General features: G+C 40.5%; 2 protein-coding genes across 2 annotated transcripts; both read right to left on the bottom strand.

The window, feature by feature from the left end:
* Positions 1-4,995: 4,995 nt before the first annotated feature.
* On the bottom strand, positions 4,996-6,698 carry LOC115694813 (uncharacterized). Its single transcript, XM_061118391.1, has 5 exons — positions 6,401-6,698; positions 6,157-6,330; positions 5,756-5,860; positions 5,500-5,671; positions 4,996-5,408 (listed from the first exon to the last, which is right to left on the bottom strand). Exons 1-5 carry the CDS (start codon positions 6,667-6,669, stop codon positions 5,307-5,309), a joined length of 822 nt encoding a protein of 273 aa, XP_060974374.1. The 5' UTR covers positions 6,670-6,698; the 3' UTR covers positions 4,996-5,306.
* A 199-nt stretch (positions 6,699-6,897) lies between these two features.
* LOC133039475 (uncharacterized) lies at positions 6,898-8,041 on the bottom strand. The gene is made up of 2 exons (XM_061118390.1): positions 7,800-8,041; positions 6,898-7,709 (listed from the first exon to the last, which is right to left on the bottom strand). The coding sequence occupies exons 1-2, from the start codon at positions 7,917-7,919 to the stop codon at positions 7,122-7,124; spliced, it is 708 nt and encodes a 235-aa protein (XP_060974373.1). The 5' UTR covers positions 7,920-8,041; the 3' UTR covers positions 6,898-7,121.
* Positions 8,042-19,225: the final 11,184 nt, after the last annotated feature.

The raw sequence follows: 19,225 nt of genomic DNA, 5'->3' as shown, positions 1-19,225 counted from the left end.
CTACGGTGTCGGCACGCGACTACCTTATTCACTCGAGGCATGCTCCTGACGTCGAGGTCGAGGAGATGGACGATGACTGGACGGCCCCAGCTCCCGAATCAAGCGAGGATGAAGAAGAGGCGGAAGGGAGTGGGACGGACTCGGTCGATGACACCCAGCTTAACTAGCCCTTCGCGTGCGAGGATCTGATTTCGAGGGTTACCAAATCATATTTCACCACCTTTACAAGGTTAAACCTACTGCGTCTTGCGTTTCAGCGACCCAAACCGACCCAGAGGGCGCACCTTCCTTTTACCAACCCTGCGATTATTCCCACAGAGGATGTGGTAGTCTCAATACCCATTCTCCGATGTGGGGTATCAGTCCCTTTCCATCCGTTCATCGCAGCCATCCTTAAACGGTACGATGTATCACCCTTCCAACTAACTCCAAATAGTTATCGCACTGCCCTAGCCTTTTACGCGATGTATATGGAGTACGTTCATAGGGCTCCCTCGGTAGAAGAGTTCAGCTACTTCTACGATATAAAAAGCGTAGGCCTTCATAACAGTTTCTACTGCTTTAGCAAATGGGCGACTTCTGAAATCAATGGAGTAGAAGGAATGGTGTCGAACATGGGGGACTGGAAATCAAAGTGGTTCTACGTCTTCAAAGTCCCTGGGATTAGAATTGACTTTAATCGCAGACCTAGTACGTCGCGTGTTTTCTAACTTAGGCATTTTTTGAATTACTTTGAGATCTCATGCTAACTCGCTCTTTTTTGTTCTCCTAGATAGACCAGCTCGACCTGCACTTGACGCAACTCGCAGAGAAATAGCTGAAATTCTCGGGAGCCTTCTGGTAGAAGATCGCGACTGGCGATTACTGTGTACGACTGCCAAGCTCCGAGAACACTAGCTAATTCCAGAGAACGCAAGTCTTCAAAGAGAGCCAGTATACAAAGAACCGTCTGAGAGACAACAAGAGCGGATAGACAAACGCCTCTCCAAGCAAACTTCTCGACCAGTCTCAGGTAATTTATCTCATGTTATAATCTGGTGCCTTGAAATTTATTTATATTTATCTTTTATTTATCCTCGCAGAGATGACTTTTTTGAAGTCCCCGCCCGTCCTAAAAATCAAGCCGAAGAGTGGAACAGCGACGACATCGCCCGTTATCGCCCAGAAGAGGAAGAGCGATGTTGTGGCTACTCTTGCCGCAGATTCTTCCAAGAAGCTGGCTAAGACCACGCAGGACAAGGGGAAGAAAGTCATGATCGAGCCAACTGTCCGACCCCGCGACTTCCTGGCTATGCAGGAGAAGTTCGTAGGCGAGGAGTTCATATCCAAGGCGGAGAAGATCCCTTCTGAGGAGCTTGTTCCGTGTTCTGTGGATTCGAAGTCGATGACCCTGTTCCTGAAAGCTGTTGCCGCTGGTTCTAAGGAAGCTGACTCGCTGAAGAGGCACAATGCCCAGCTTCAGGAGAACATGAAGAGGCTAAAGCAAGAGGCGGCTAGAAAGGACAAAGAGCTTGAAGAACTTCGCAAGGCTAAGGAGCAAGCTGAGCTCGAGGCCAAGAACTCTCAGGCGAAGATCGAGGAGATGACTCGCGACTTAGAGGTTGAGAAGGAGAATGGGAAGAAACAATATGATCAGGCAGTTTCTGATTATATTTACACTACTCTTTCTAAAATCCCAGACTTCGACTTCTCTATCCTCGGAGCAGAGGCTGCTGAGATGGCCGAGGCTTTTCGCGCCATGTCGCCCACTCAAACTCAAGGTGGTGGAGGGAATCTTCCTGAAGAGGCCGAGGGCGCGAATGCTGAGGAAGTCGAGAATGAGGCCGTTAGCAAAGTCGCGGATGAAACTGCTCCTGCTGCTCCAGATGCTTGACTTTTTCTTCTATGTTTAAACTGTTATGCTTTTTGAATTTTTAGTTTTTATGCGGTACAGGGGTACTCGCACTTTGTACTTAGACAAATTTGCATTTTACTTTGGACAAATTTATATCCTCGCGGGGATAATTATCCTTTAACATTTTCGCAGTACACGGGTACTCGCGTTTTTAATATATATATATGCGACTTTAATTACAGCTTGGTGTAATAAGTAGAAATATTTACAAGTCTTTGACAAAATTTGAAAATTTAACAAACATGAGGCATTTCCTTTATATAATCAATAGTACATTCTGGCATATATACCCCCCATACTTAGGATTTTTTTGTTATGAAAAAAAAATGTCTAAGTATAAGTACAAGAGCAAACATAGTTTAATAATGCGAGTACTATTGATAATATAATTTTAAACTCTCGCCATTCCAAGCTCGTGTAATCGCAGTACCATCAATTGTTGCGAGTCGGCATGTGGCATCACCAATTTTTTCCGCGATGAGATATGGTCATTCCCAATTATCCCCAAAGACCCCATGTGTTGGGTTTTTGGTATTTGGCATTACCCTTCTAAGGACCAAGTCTCCTGCTCGTAGGACCTTTACTTTCACCTTGGAGTTAAAGTATCTTGCAGTTCACTGCTGGTAAGCCGCATTTTTTAAGTGCGCTTGATCACGCTTTTCCTCCAGAAGCTCAAGGCAGAATAGCTATTTCTCGTCGTTCTGCGAGATGTTGAAAACATCTCTGCGTAGGGAACCTGCCCCGATCTCAACTGGCAATATGGCCTCGCACCCGTAAGAAAGTGAGAAGGGTGTTTCGCCAGTTGTAGATCGAGGAGTTGTATTATAAGACCATAGGACTGGCGGTAACTCGTCTGGCCAAGCCCCTTTGCGATCTTCTAGTTTCCCTTTAATAGTGTGTTTGATTATTTTGTTAACAGCTTCAGTCTGTCCATTGCTTTGTGGGTAAGCAACCGCGGAGAATGCCTTTTTGATTCCCAAATCGTCGCATAGTTGTCGCATCTCTTTACAATCAAACTGTCTTCCATTGTCTGAGATGAGTTTGTATGGAATGCCAAAGCGACAAATGATGGAGGTATAGACAAACTCGCGCAATTTTGTTGCTGTGATGGTTGCGAGTGCTTTGGCTTCGGCCCACTTCGTGAAGTAATCTACTGCGACTACCGCATATTTGACTCCACCTTTCCCTTTAGGTAACTCGCCGATTAAGTCAATCCCCCATATTGCAAAGGGCCACAGACTTGTAATAGAATGGAGGTTACTTGGAGGTTGGTGGGTATATGTGGCTATTCGCTGGCACCTGTCACACTTCTTCGCAAATGCGAGAGCATCTTATCGCAAGGTTGGCCAGTAATACCCTTGCCGCATGATTTTCAATGCAAGGGAGTTACCTCCGGTATGATTGCCACAAATCCCCTCGTGTACCTCGCGAAGTATATAACCACAATCTTCCCCGCTAATGCATTTGAGCAGAGGTTGACTAAAACTTCTACGATATAACCTTTGGTCATATATTACATAACGGGCGGCTCGCTGTCGCAACTTTCTTGCTTCTATTTTGTCATCAGGCAAGAGCCCCTTTTCCAGATATGCGACGATAGGAGTCATTCAGGTGATCTCCTGATCAGTATCTATTTCCATGATCACTTCTTGATTTATAGTTGGGTGAGCCAATACATCTACCGGAATTACATCGAGCAATTCAGCTTCTCTAGTTGAGGCCAAACGGGCCAATGCGTCTGCGTGTGAATTTCGAGCACGCGGTAGTCGAGACACAACTACTTTTTTGAACTTCTACATTATTTCGGAGACAATGGCCAAATATTTAACCAATCTCCCGCGTCTTGCCAGATATTCTCCATTCACCTGGCATACCACGATTTGGGAGTCGCTAAAAGCCTGAAGGTACTCGACTTTCATCTCGAGGGCGAGTTTCAATCCTGCGATTAATGCTTCATACTCGGCTTCATTGTTAGATGCAGAAAATTCAAAACGTAAAGCAGCGTGTACCTTAAAATTATTGGGACTGATTAACAAGATCCCACTACCAGAGCCTTCGCTATTTGAGGCTCCATCGACGTACAATGTCCACGTCTCTTTGTTCGCTATAGCAATGTCGCTTCTGTTTTCTATGAGTGCTACCTCGGTGCTGGGAAATTCAAGTATAAAATCTGCCAAGGCTTGCCCCTTGATCCCAGTTTCGGTTTATACTTAATGTCGAACTGACTCAACTCCATCGCCCACTTCAACAATCTCCCCGATGCTTCTGGTTTTGCCAGAACTTGCCTTAAGGGGTAGTTCGTCAAAACTTCAATACTGTGAGCCTGGAAATAAGGTCGCAATTTTCTTGATGATATTATCAAGGCAAATGCCAACTTCTCCATTTGGGGATAACGCGTCTCGGCATCCAGTAATCGCTTACTGACATAATACACCGGGTATTGACGTCCTTGGTCCTCGCGTATTAGTATTGAACTAATCGCTTATTCCGACACGGCTAAATAGATGGATAGGACTTCACCGGTCAATGGCTTTGACAAGATCAGAGGTTGCCCCAAGTGTATTTTTAAAGTTTGAAAGGCCTCACTACTACAAAAAGGGCTATTCCCAACGGTTTATAACTGTCTTTTATATGATTTCCCAACGGTTCCTAAAACCGTTGGCTATGTGGGTGTCATAAAAATACGGAATTTTAAATGACAGTTTATAACTGTGGCAAAAAGTTACTTTAAATGACGGTTAAGAAATGTTGGAAAAAGTCACTTTAAATGACGGTTTATAACCGTGGGGAAAGACTTCCGTGATGGAAAACATCTCTTTAAATGACGGTTTATAACTGTGGCAAAAAGTTACTTTAAATGACAGTTAAGAAATGTTGGAAAAGACTTTATTCAGACTATAACTAACAAAATACACTACTTAAAATGACGGTTATAAACCGTCAGACAATATGAAGTAAAGTATAAAATAGAAATATTAAGTCAATTCTCCTCTTGTATTTTTATTATTTAGATTTCCAACAATGATGAAAAAACATAATAACAGTAATAATATTTTTATAAGAAAATTCATACATTTAACACTCTTCAAAAGAATTAAAGCTTCATAAAAACCATAATATGCCATCAAAGTTTAGTAATGCAATACAAAAGAAGGAAATCCAATTAAGTTTTTACATTTTGCAATCTTTTGTAGAATATCTTCTGAACATTTAAAAATATGTATACTAAGAACAAAATAAGTCTCCAAGTAGTCACTTGGGACTTTAATCATATAGCTGGAAATCACTTCTTAAAAACTAAAAAAGCAGGACAATAGTAACTAAGATCGATGTCAAACCTATCAATCATTTTCTTAGATCACGTGGGGATCGTCCATGAGCGATCATTGGTCATCATACTCTATGTTATTAGTCATTTGCCTGCTGCTATCATCTGCATGACATACTTTGCCCATTCGTCACGTATTTCATTGATTTCTTTGTTAGTGTAAGAGGATGATATGTTCCTTTTAAACTGCAACAAACGAAATAAATCATTAATTTAATAGGTCATAATAAAAGTACTTAAAAACTTTAATATTTGTGAAAATAATTAGTGTCTTTACCTCTGTTTCTAATTTTCGTGTAGGATTATTTTCAGTCATGAATGATTTAATAAATCTCATGCTATAATACCCACACTGGTCGCCATGTGGTTGCTCTGGACATCTGTACTCAGTGAAACTTATTGCTACTGACCGTCGGTTTCTTTTCTCAAGGTAGTACCTCTCAAGAGCACTACACATAAATAAAATAAAGTTAATACATACATTAATGGAAATTAGAGCAATATGTTTAGAGCTTTGAACTACTAGAACATACGTTTGAACACATCTTTTAATATCTTGACGAATGGTTTTGTTTCTGGAATCCAAAAATGCTACACTCTGCGATCCCGTTTGGATTAAGATAACCATCCAGTGTTCGCTAAACACAATCAAACAAACTAATAAGATTACTAATACCAATCATTATGTAATAGAGTAAGGTATGGATAAAACTTTTTTCACAACAACAACAATGTAGTAATAACAATGTACCAGGGGCAAACAACTTGCTTATTTTAAATTATCTTCCTAAATCTCATTATCTCACTCTAAGTCCATAGTCCATATCCAAACATAACTTTTCTCCTTCTCATTATTTGTGAAAGCAATATTAAAAGAAAAACTCAAAAATATGCAAAGTCTCATGGACCAACTTAAGCCATAGTAAGTACTTACTCATGGTACCAAGGGCAAACAAGGAATCGATCTGGTTGTATGTTGCTCAATCGCTGAAAAAGCAAAGCTACACGCTCGTTGTACCCTAAGCCATCAGTAGATGCCACAGATGCAGGATTCATAAATGCATATACACCGTTCAACTCATTTTTGTTTAGTTCACGCTGCATTATACTGGTAAACAATAAAAAATTATTAACAAAAACTGGAAAATATATATTAAGTTAATTATCAACTTTCATACCTGCACCACACAGACATTGGAACAGATCCGATCCATTTGAGATTGCAAATGTCAAGTATGTCGTTTTTTGATAAGTATGTTTTGTGCTCTACCCCGAACACATCCTCACCAATGTCAACTTCAAGGACATTCTTTTCCTTTGGCCACTGCTCGACCATCATCTCTAGCAAACTCAATGTGACACTTTTCTCTGGCGGAGTATAACGAGCTATTGGAAGCTTATCTGGCCTTCGAGGGTGTTTCAAAGGTTGAGTCGGTGGACCAACCATATTACTGTCATAATCCCTCTTCTTGCCCTTCTCCTATACAATATATTTTACAAAGTTAAAAAGAAATTATATTTGTCAATAATTAGAAATCAAATCAAATACATAAGAAAATAAAAATGACCATATTTACCTGTGTCTAGTGTACACCATCAATCTTGACAAGTGGAATTGGCCAAGCTACATAGGAATTCACCACTTCGCCTACGGTGGTGAGGCTTTCTTGTGTGACAGGGCATGGGAGCCTTGGATTTTCGTAAAAAACTTCTTCAATGAAGACTCGACAAAAGCGCTTTGGGTCAAACTTTTCATTATGTAATTCCAGGGTGGTCACATTTTCTATCACCAAATACCCCTTTGCAACACACTTAGTACTATTTTTGGGTTGTTTGGTAACCAAGTACATCGAACACTTTGCTTTCTATATTTTGAAACCAAACAACAAACAATTATAATTAGTGCAATTTATTAAAACGAATAAGAACGATATAATAAAATAAATATGAAAATAGATTTACCTTCTCAGACATTGTTGTATCTGGTGGTGGTGTCGGTGGAGCAGAGACATTTGCAGGAAGTGGCACTGATGGTAGATTAGATACACTAAGTGGTGGTGCTACTGGTCGGGCAAAGACATTCGGTGGTGCCACTCGTGGTTGAGCAGAGACACTCTGCAGTGAAATATTCACTGGTTCATTTGATGCTCCTCCTATACCCGAACCAGATGCATGTGAAGTCCCAACCACGTTGCTATGTTGAGTGTTCAATTGTTGGAGAAGTTCCTTTAATTGTTGTTGAGTTTGGCGATACATTTCATCAGTCTCTTGAAGTCTCTTCTCCACCTCAATCATTCGATTGTCATCAATTGTTGACTGTATCTTTTTGGTAGGGCGTGGGGTCTTAAAATATTGTGTCTGGGTGACGTTCCTCCCCATGCCTCTAACACGTCCACCGTGTTCATTTGTGCCAAGCGCCAGGGTCAGAATATCCTTAGAGCCTTCGAGCACTAGTGTTCCCTCTTCGACCTGCTTTTTAAGGTCATTCTACATACAAAAGTCAAGATTAAATTAGTTACACTTTGTGAAAAATCATTATAAATTTGAAATTTCGAAACAAATATAGATAGAACTTACAATTTTATCCACGACTTTTTGTGTCTCGACATCAAACTCACCCTTCTTGTTCTTGTACATGTTGATCCACAAATCAGCTCGATCAACGTCATCTATCTGGTGACCCAATTCTTTCTCCATCTTCTCTCGGACCTTCCTAACACCACCTCGTCCAGTGCGGTGGTTGTATTTGTTTTGTTTCCTGCTGCTTTGTGCTGACTTTCGTTTTACAAGCCATTCTTCACTTAATCTATAGTCAACAAATGCTTCCACTCTTCAGGGTCAATCACATTTTCATAAAGTTTTGGGGGCTTGTCTAAAAGTTGTGGATTGTCATCTTTGTGTGTGTAGATGAAGTTTGTTAGGTAGGATTTAAATTCCCTCCACCTATCACCACCAACTGACAACACATAGGATTTCGTCTTTGTGCCAGGTATATTAATTCTTACCTACCTTATGTTAAATAGAATGTGTGTTGTCTGCAACCAAAACAAAACAAATCTCTAATCACATTCCATGCATATATAACTTTAACCGAATCACAGGACAGTGGGATAAAAATGTTGTTTCTCTACTATACTACTGCTATACTTGATGTGTTTTGTGTTGAGAAACCACATTTTGTGCTTCTTTCTTTTCAGTATGCACGAATTGTGCGTGAGGCACTATGTGTACCAATGTAGAGAAATGACAATTACAGTTAGTTTTATTTGATTTAATAGTGTGTTGTTTGAACACAGTACAGTCTAGTTCACATTTAGAATCTCTCTTTAAATCTCTTACAGAAACTTAGTTAAGGCACACACAAACACAAACACACACAAGTTGAATTGAGTGGATTGGTTTGACATGGAGCTAAGCTCATTCCATAATATGGTAGAGTCAGTAGACTCAGTTATAAAAAAGAAATAATAAAAAAAACTGTAAATTCATATTTTTATTGTTTAACACGTGAAAAAATTTGAAAGGGCTAAATTGTAAATTCATTTACCTAACTCGTCGTCCTTCCTACTGAAAATCATCACATGACGCAAGAGGAAGAGATCATTTCAAGCCTATACACATATAATTTCCATTAATCCATATCGTAAGTCAACCAGCTTAGTATTAAAAAATAAATATATGAAATTAATATAAGTAATGAGGTTAATAATAATTAATAAGTTGGGTAATATGAAGAGAATTATGCTAATAATAATGGTGACATTATCATTATCTTCGTCACTTTGGGGTCATACCATACGAAGAACAACCACTATCCAAGATTAATATTCTTAAAACCCAGCTTGATTTTCAGGGCACTGCCTCTATTTCTGCTAAACCTCTTCAACTTTATCAAAAGGTAATTATTATATATTTAAGTAATAATATATTAGAGCCAGAGGAAACATTTGAACAGAAAATTAAATCATCAAATCAAACCACACAAAAATGAGCAAAGCAAACTGACTTTTACAAATAATATAGGCAGTGATAACTAAAACCATATGAGCTTAAATTAACAAATATAAAATTAAAAAAAAAAAACAAACACACAGCAACACAATTAAATTTTGGCAGACCGAGTTCCAATTGCTTTATAGAAAAAAACATGTATCTTTCGAACAAAGTAAAAATAGGTATGCTGCTACTAAAATGAATACTCTTGAGCATGACAGCTAAAAGATAATGCAAATACTTCATATTTCTCAAGACAAACCGAAAAAGATATAGATTAACATATATCACCTTTTCCCTCATACGAGTACTCCAAGCATCATTTCTGCTTGGACGCTGATAGGCAGTGATAACTAAAACCATATGAGCTTAAAATTGACAAATATATAATTAAAAAAAAAATCATAGCAACACAATTAAATTTTAGCAGACCAAATTCCAATTGCTCTTTCGAACAAAGTAAAATAAATAAAGATTCTGGAATGCTTTGAAATACATCAAGCAAAAATGAACTAATATATTCTACAAACATTTAATAGTATTGAAAGGATTCTTCAATGTAATCTGACTAACCTCCACAGTATTGCAATAATATAATGTATTTCAGTTTTAGAGAACCAACCTCCACAGTATCAAAACTAACATTTCAAGAGAGAGAGAGAACCATCGGACCAGCCTTAATATAATGTTCTCTTTGCCATATGTCCGAGAGAGAGAGAGAGGTATACCTGAGGCCGTCGTTGACGCTGGTGGAGGAAGAGACGCGGAGGCCGCTGGTGGTGAGGAGCTCGTCGGACAGAGGCCGGTGGTCTGAAAATGAGGGTTAGAGACAAATGGTTGGATATTGATTTTGGGTATATTGGTCTGAAATTGGGTATATTGGTCTGAAATTTTCAGCCTTTTTGGCTCCAAAATTTCAAGATGATTTTTTTTTAATAAATTATTAATTAGATATAAAATAAATCTTTTCCCAACAGTTAGTAAGTGTTGGGTATACTAACTATTCTCCACAGTTATAAACCGTTGTGTATTCTTACTATTCCCAACAGTTAAAAAACGTTGGGATAAACTATTTTTTTTTAAAAAAAAAAATCTATTTAGTAGTGCCAACGGTTATTCACTGTTGGCAATAACTATCCCAACAGTTTTTTTGCTACAGTGCTAAAATGATGGGAAAAACTTCCACTTACTTTTTCCAACGGTTCCTATAATTGACCCTCTTCTAAACCGTTGGGAATAGCCCTTTTTGTAGTAGTGCCTGTTCGCACTTTTCGGTCCAATGGAACTTTTGTTGCCTTTCAAAATCTGAAAAAACTCCTTGCACTTATCAGAAGATCTGGATATAAAGCGGGTTAAAGCTGCGACTTTACCTATGAGGCTTTGAACCGCCTTTGGCTTGGTTGGTGATGGCATTTCCACCAATGCCCTGATCTTCGCATGATTTGCTTCTATTCCTCGCAAATTAACCATGAACCCAAGGAATTTCCCAGAGACAACTCCAAAGACACATTTCAGAGGGTTTAACCGCATCTTATATCGTCGTAATATATCAAACATGGTCTGTAAGTGGGCAATATGATCCTTCGCATGTTGAGATTTTACAAGCATATCGTCAACATATACCTCCATGGTTTTTCCAATGAGATCTGCGAACATCATGTTCACTAGCCTTTGATAAGTCGCACCTGCGTTTATTAAGCCAAACGACATTACTTTGTAACAGTATAGTCCTCGATCAGTAATGAACGAGGTATGCTCCTGGTCTGGTTCATACATCGGGATTTGATTATATCCCGTGTATGCGTCCATGAAACTCAAGAGTTCGTGACCTGCAGTGGCATCAACAAGCTGGTCAATGCTAGGAAGGGGAAAGTTGTCTTTGGGACAGGCTTTGTTTAGATCTGTAAAGTCAACACATGTGCGCCATGAGCCATTAGGCTTAGGCACGAGTACGGGGTTGACTAACCAGTTGGGGTAAAACGACTCCCGTATAAAGCCGCAGGCAAGGAGGCGGTCGACTTCTTCTTATAGCGCTTGGTACCTCACGGGGTCCATTTTGCGGCGCTTTTCTCGGACACCTCGCACCTCGGGGTCAATGTTCAAGCGATGACACATGACTTGCGGAGATATCCTGACCATATCTGAGTGTTTCCAAGCAAAAACATCAAGATTTTGCTTTAAAAAGGTCGTTAATTGTTCTCGCAGTTGAAAATTTTAATTTAGAACCAATTTTTAAAACTTTATTATTATCTTCAGGATCTATAGGTACCTCAATTGAGTCTTCCGCGGCTTGGGCTGCGGCGGTGTGATCAAGGATTCTTGGATCCAAGTCTGGTTCATCTATGTGCGGCACCTCCTCGATTCTGAGGATCTCCTGGCGAGGAGGTGGTGCCTCCAAAAGGTAGATAACATTTACCGTCCTTTTCTCTGCGAGTTTAACTGCTGTGTTGTAGCATTCCCGCGATTCTGTTTGGACTCCCCGCACAGAACCTACTCCAGCAGGAGTAGGGAACTTCATTGTCAGATGATAGATCGAGGTTATGATCTTCATCTCCTTCAGGATCGGTCGACCAATTACGGCGTTATACGCTGAGTACTGGTCGATTACTGCGAAGTCTGCCATTGACTTGGCTGTTACTGGGCAGTTCCCAAAGTGATTGGGAGTTTGATCATTCCTTTTATTGTTATGACGTCGCCTGTAAAACCATAGATGCTCGACGTCACGGGTCGCAGATCCTTCTCCTGCAACCCCATTTGTTTGAATGCTTGGAAATTCAACAGATTCACTGAACTCCCATTGTCGACAAGTATGCGATGGACATTATCCCCGCCAATATTGGCGATTATGACTAGTGCATCAGAATGCGGGTGATGGACCCATCTCGCATCACTCTCCATAAAGGTGATGTCGTTGCATTCCTTCTTAAACAACTTCTCGGGCCGCTCGCTAAGATTGTTAACATTAGTGAGCGGCTTCTCCTTGGCTTCTCTGGCATATCGCTCTTGTGACTTGCGAGAGTCCCCTGCGATATGAGGTCCTCCAATAATAGTTAGGATGTTGCGAGGTGTTCTGGAGCCACTCGCATTCTGGTTTTCTCCTTTGTCATCCGCTTGGGGACGACTTTCCTCACTCTTCTTATACTTGTCGAACTTCCCTTTTTGAATTAGCTCCTCCATTTCATCCTGCAAGACCCAACATTCTGAGGTACTGTGACCAATGTCCTTGTGGTACTTACAGAATTTTTTAGGGTCTCTCCTGTCGCGATTTCCCCTGATGGGGGGCGGCTTCTTGAAGACTCCGTTTCTTTCTTCGATTGCGTAGATATGGTCTTGGGATGCGAGTTCAGTATAGTTGATGAAACGAGGTCCACCTTTCCTTTTCGGAGAGGATTCCTTCTATGGAAGAGACTTGGCCAACTTCAGACTTCGCTGTCTCCGTGGGCTGCGTCTCCTTGGGCTTCGGCCCCTGGAATTCTTCCTTCGGGGACTGCGAGATCGTGAACGCGGTATAGGTGACCGGCGTTTGTCCTTTCCCTTATCTAACTCCGCTAGAGAATTCTCGATTCTCTTGTGGGGTTCGGCCATGGCGAAGAATTGAACTAAGGATTCGGGCCTTCGAGCTTGTAACTCCTTCCAAAAGTCGGTCCTCGGCAAGATACCTGTTATCAGCATGCAAACTAGGGAAGACTCGGGAGCCTTCTCGACTTTTGTTACTTCTGCATTAAAGCGTTTAAAATAGTCTTGTAAAGACTCACCAGGTTCTTGTTTGATGTTGGCCAAAGTCGTATAAGGTGGCCTATACGTCATTGTGGCCTGGAAATGTGTGAGGAATAAGTCGACGAAGGTTTCCCACGTCGATATCGACGCCTCAGGTAATTGGGTAAACCAATCATGGGCATTTTCCTCGAGTGTTGCCGCAAGAATGCGGCACTTTGCGAGCTGTGGTACCTGATCCACTTCCATTATAGTATTAAATTTTTCTAGATAATCTATCGGGTTAGAAGTACCTTTATATTTGAGGGATTTGGATAGACAAAACCCCTTTGGAAGTTGAGCCTGTCGCACTTCTGTAGTGAAGGGCGAGGTACCATGCAACTTGTATATGGGCTTCCATTGCTGCTCGAGCATCTTCAAAGCCTGCAGAAGCATGCTTTGGTCAATCCCTCCAGTCGCAGGAGCCGGGGCTGCTACGACTGCGGGACTCGCAACTAGTGAGGCAAGATTTGCTGGGACATTGATCCCAATTGTCGCGATCGGCGCGGTAGGCGGGTTATTATAAGTGTTGGCACCCTGATCATCCGCATGGGGATCACGGAGTGTCTCAGTATTATGTGGGACGCGAGAGCGTGCCCTAAAAACTGCGTTGAGGTGATCACGCAGATCACCTCGATGTACCTGGTAATGTCCTCCCTGTTGCGTCTGTATAGAGCCGGACCTTGTGTACCTGCTTGGAGTGCGACCATGCGATGACGAAGAGGTTGATTCTGCGTCGTTGTCTCTTGATGGTCGACTGCGAGGATTACGCCGTTCAGGGTCTTCATCAACTTGTGTGCTTTAGTTTGGATACCTTGCAGATTGATCCCTCGGCGTTGGATGGTTCAGGTCCAAACCTTCAAGGTTGGTTCTCCGTTCCCTGCGTACACGATTAGTATGACGTCTAGAAGTTGTTACCTGAGGGTTATAGGTGCGAATAGCAGGAACTTGAGGAGGGCGTCGGGCTCGGTTTTATCCATCTACTTCAGCCTGTAGCGCGTGCAGTTGATCCTGAATCGTAGCATATTGATCAGTGGTGAGCTGGATCATTCCCTCGGATACCACTGCCAGAGTGACAGGGGGAAAATGCATGGTTGCTGGTGGCGTGGATGTGTCCCCGACTTGAGGGTCAGTCGTTTCTGGGAATAGGTTGAGAGGTCTGATATTGCTTCTCCTTACTCCACCATTAATGACGTCCACGGGTGGCACTCCAGTTTCAGATAATGGTACGTTCATCATGGACCCATTGTTAGCTCCTCCGTTGGTGTGATTTCCAGCCATGATGATATTTTTCTTTGAAATGAATGAAATCTTAGTCGATTCCCACAGACGGCGCCAAATGTTGTCAAGTGAATTTCGCAACACCAAATTATATTGTATTATTAATAACATGAAGAATTTTATGTGTAAAGACAAGTGCGAGTAATCAACCTAGAATGGCAAGTACTCGACTGGGAATGGGAAACAGTCAACGAAAGCTGGAAAATAACAATAAGACAGAGAATTATAGTGGTTCAGTCAGATTATGATCTGCTTAGTCCACTGTAGCAAGGGATTCGTAGGTGCCATTTCATGGTGGATCACCCCTTTATATACAAAGCAGGTGTCCAATCGGTTACACAAGGATCACATTCATTGTTAATCCATTATTTACATATTGAATTGCAATAATTAAACCCAAGCAACGTTAACATTAATAAATGAACGACAGTTATCAAGTCCACCAACGTATGCGTCTTCCACACCTGCGAGTTGAGTGTTCATGTTCCGTTGTTGAGCTCGCAGGGTTATCAGTACGTTTGGAACGTCTGCGTCCTAAGGTAATTGCCTCTTGTAGACATCGCATGTCGAGCTGGTAGTACCTGGACATGCGAATCTATATCGATTTGTCAGGGCTACTGGGTCGTTGGGACCAAATCGCATCATAGAGAGTTGGTCTCTATGCTTTCGCAGAAATATAGAGGGGATACTCGCATATGTCCTCACACATGCGAGTTAGATCTACCCTGCATAATGCGAATTACGGTTATGTGATCCGACTTAGGTCGTACTCGCTATATCTCGCTGGTTTTATCCTGGGCGAGGTTTAAACTTCGAGAAGTCTCTCACGGACATTTCAGCTTTCATTGGAAATCTGAATACACGTGTCCTTTAAATAGGAGTCTGGTCTCGAGTTTCTAGGTGAGAGAAATCTCACTATAACACATCGGAAGGGACCGATATTGAACTTTGATTAGATATATTAAAACTTACCGTAATATCTATTCAATTCAATATCACATGTTGATCCTAGAACAAATGACCTTAATCCTAATATGGTTAGGTTCGATCTCAAGAGTACTATACATGTTCTTTGATTTGTTAGTTAAGCCTACTTTTGGGTCAGGGTGATACGTACATTTTGGGAACATGATAGTATAATTGAGTGGGAGCGCTACCATAAATATGGAATCGATAACTTCTATAGGAATTTAGAAGTGAAACAATGATATCCTTCGAGCTTGGCTAAACAGAGACAAATGGTGGAGATCTCATTTCACTTTGCTGAAATATCATTTATACGGAGCTAAGTGTTTTAAGGATAAAATACATTGAAGGTGTACCGGTAACTTAGTGCCTTTTCAATGTAGATCATCTATTAGAGGGTCATTGATCACATTAGGATTATAACAATGGATAACTAATGACGTGTCTATATCATGTAACATATAGAGCGTTCTATATGACTGAGAGTGCAATTCCAAGTTCTAAGTGTGGATTCAATAAGGAATTAATAAGTTAGGGAATTTACTTGGTAAATTCGGTTCAACTTATTGGAAGCTCGGTTATATAGACCCATGGTCCCCATACTAGTTGAGACCATACTACTTGTAAGACTCAGTTAATTGATTTTAATTAATCAATTATAATTCTAAAAGTTAGACTATGTCTACTTGATGAATTTTCACGAAGCAAGGGTAAAACAGTAAATAGAGAGTTTAAAGGGTATATTTATTAATTGGGAAACTTTGATTAGTTTTTATTAATAAATAAAATAAATGACAATATATTATTTAATAATTAATTATAGTTATTAAATAATTAGATTTGACATTTATATGGTTGAATAAGAAAATTGGCAATTTTAGAGAATGGGAAACTAGGAATGACAAAATAGGAAAGTTGCAAAAGTGAGAGGCTTGTTTCCTTATTCCATGGCCGGCCACTATGCTTCCTATTTCTCATTTTATTTTTCATTTTTAAATGCCAAGTAATTCAACATTAACCCTATGTGGTATTCTATAAATAGAAGGTAAAGGCTTCAGGTTTTACACACACATTACTGTATTATTTCTTTCACACAAACACTCTGAAGCCAACACTTCCCCTCTCTTTCTTCTCGGTTTTTCGAAATTCCTTTGAGTGATGAGTAGTGCCCACACACATCAAGTGGTACCTCAATCATAGTATGTAAGACTGTGGAAAATCTGCATCAAAGAAGGAGAGAAGAAGATCCAGATTCAGATTTTGATTATGCTCTGCTACAGAAAGGAATCAAGGGCTAGAGATCTGAATGGAAGGAGTCATAATATTCCGCTGCACCCACTGTAAGGTTTCTTAAACTCTTATGTGTTTATTTCATTGTTTTAGAATTCATATTACGATGTTAATCAAACATACTTGGTAGTAAATCTTGATCCTGGTAAAATATTTCCAACATACCCTTGTGAGGGTGTATGTGTGGATTTAAGCTATGGGGGAAAAATGGTCATTTGACCATATATGATTTACTTGAATTAAAAGTGATTTTTGGAAAAGAAAAGATTGATTTTCTGCTTGTGTTTATCTCTTAACCGAACCCTCTCTCCCTCTCTAACCCTTTCTTTAACTTCAAGTGAATTGTTGAGTTTGTGAGTGAATTGCTTGGCTTTGGAGCTTTGAATTGGAAGAATTTTAGGCTTCGAATAGAGGTATTCTCTAGCTGAAGTGATTTAGAAATTGTTGTTGTAATTCTTGTTGGTTTTAATTGTTGAAAAGCATGTTTGGAATTTAGAGTTGCATGTTCTTGATGTGGGTTGAATTTTGGTGATTCTTGGTGTAGAATGGCATGATTTTAGTTGTTAAGCATGGATTTTAATTATAGGTTATTTTCTTTTGATGAAGCATGTGTTTATGAGTTGTTTTCTTGGCTGGAAGTTATTTAAATTGTAGGAGATTGAAGCTCTTATTCAAGAGCTTTATGTTGCCATGAACATGTTTGAATTCTATGATTTTTTATGCAATCTAAATTGAGGGTTTAATTGCTGGATTTTAATACTTAATAAGGTGTTTTAAATCCTTAGCTAGCAACTCTGGTTTATGATTTGGGAGTTTTAATTATGAATTCGTATGAGTTTGGTTGAGCTTTCGGCTGAAAATTCGAGTTGAGCTTGCTGGTTTTTTGGGTTCTGCACCCAGATGCCGCGGCATGCTCTGGAGCATGCCTCGGCCCGCTGCTCAGAGTGGACCTGGGAATTGGTCCCAAGTGCCGCGGCATGGTCTGGGCATGCCGCGGCCTGCCCTCGTGTTTTTGGGCAGTTTTGAGTTGATTTTCGAAAGTTCGTAACTTTTAATTCCGAACTCTGATTTGGGAGTTCTTTATATCGTTGGAAAGCTCGTTCCGAGCTCTTTATGATTATTGGAATTTAAATGCTATGCCTGAATTTTATTGAGTTGAAGTCAGGGGTTAACCCTAAGTGTGAATTATCCCGAATTTGTGTGACTAGGATTACCAGCACCTGATCAGGAGCACCCGGGGATTCAGAATCTCTTTCCATTGCTCGACAACAGGTAAGACAGTGATTAGCACGTCGAGTATGCACAGTGGCGCTTATATTGAGAATGATATGCATGAATGTTTAGTAACCGGGATTAGGGTTATTACCCTAATAGGAACGGTCTAATAGTCTAGGGTTATTACCCCAGTTATATATGCGTATAATTGCCATGCTATGTTAATTGAAATGAGATTTAGGGAATATGTGCTTAAGGCATAATCAGGTTGGACTCGGTACTCATAACCGAGATGAACCACTTCTAAGGCCTTAATGTATTTAGACGTGTGAGAGTAACACGTGGGTCTACGTCACGTAGATTTAATTAGATGTGTGAGCGGAACACATAGGTCTACGCCATGTAGACATAAATGGGCATGTTGAGATAATGATCAGGTCTTTTCTATACAGACACATATGAATGAGCATATTATATTTGTTATGATTTATACTGTCTTGCTGGGCTTGGCTCACGGGTGCTCTACTGTGCAGGAAAGGGTAAGGCTTTAGCCGATCAGCCATGAGTTTCAGGAGCAGGGCGAAGAATGTACATGTTCATGCCATTGCAGACCAAGTGGGTTATGGGTCTATCAGTGTTGGACTTTTGAATTATGTTTTGCCGCTTAGGTCGGCTAGAAAGAAAAGACTTGTAATAAGTTTGTAAATATTTTTGGGATCTCAACTTTTTTGAAATTTTAAATATATTAGAAGTTTTTTTTCATTCTGTTTAATATAAAAGTTTAAATTCTGCGCTATTTTGATTAGTAATCCCGATTAGGGGATTAGATTTTCAAAATTATTTTGGGTAGCGTGCCTAATTATTTAGGGCGTTACAATTTGGTATTAGAGCGCCAAGGTTTTTAAACATCTTGTAGACTGGCCGAACATGTACATTCGTTGTCAGAGATAAGCTCGACTCATGGTGCAGTAAGTATTGAGAGTAAATACTTGACTATACGTGTGATCATCTGTTTACCGCTTTCCATTTTAGGCAGTATGCAAGCCTCTAGAGTATGTATGTGTTATGTGATGCCATGCTATAAATGCTATTTGTTTTGTGTAAATATGTATGAGGTAAATAGATGAGTTATGGTTTAAGGCAATAAGTGCGTAAGTGTTGTATTGGTGCTTAACTCGCCGGGGTTATTGATTACAGGGGTACTAGTAATGGACCCTCCGCAATCATCCAGACCACAGGGTGACCAAGTAGAGCCCGAGGCTACCCGAACCGATCCACCAGCACCACCTCCACCTCCGCAAAATCCGGGGGATAATGCGGGGGTTGTTAATGCTAATCCTCCTGCTGACTGGCAGTAGATATTTCATGAAATGCTTCCTAGTTAATCAAGGGTTACCACCAGCTCCTGTGCCAGTCGTTGGTAACCAAGGGTACATTATGCCGCACTGGGACTCTGTGTTCGAGCGGTTTGTGAAGCTGCAACCTCCAGCTTTTCTCATAGGTAT

Source organism: Cannabis sativa, chromosome 6, assembly GCF_029168945.1.
Source record: "Cannabis sativa cultivar Pink pepper isolate KNU-18-1 chromosome 6, ASM2916894v1, whole genome shotgun sequence".
Classification (NCBI taxonomy): domain Eukaryota; kingdom Viridiplantae; phylum Streptophyta; class Magnoliopsida; order Rosales; family Cannabaceae; genus Cannabis; species Cannabis sativa.
The sequence above is the reverse complement of the archived record's forward strand: the minus strand, read 5'-3'. Positions and strand labels throughout refer to the sequence as shown.

Coding starts and splice junctions, on each gene's coding strand:
- LOC115694813 (XM_061118391.1), bottom strand. CDS start 6,669: ATGGTTGGTCCACCGACTCAACCTTTGAAACACCCTCGAAGGCCAGAT. Junction 5,861..6,156: donor GTTTGCCCTTGGTACCATGA/GTAAGTACTTAC, acceptor GATTGTGTTTAG/CGAACACTGGATGGTTATCT. Junction 5,672..5,755: donor ATTAAAAGATGTGTTCAAAC/GTATGTTCTAGT, acceptor ATTTATGTGTAG/TGCTCTTGAGAGGTACTACC.
- LOC133039475 (XM_061118390.1), bottom strand. CDS start 7,919: ATGGAGAAAGAATTGGGTCACCAGATAGATGACGTTGATCGAGCTGAT. Junction 7,710..7,799: donor AAAAAGTCGTGGATAAAATT/GTAAGTTCTATC, acceptor TTTTGTATGTAG/AATGACCTTAAAAAGCAGGT.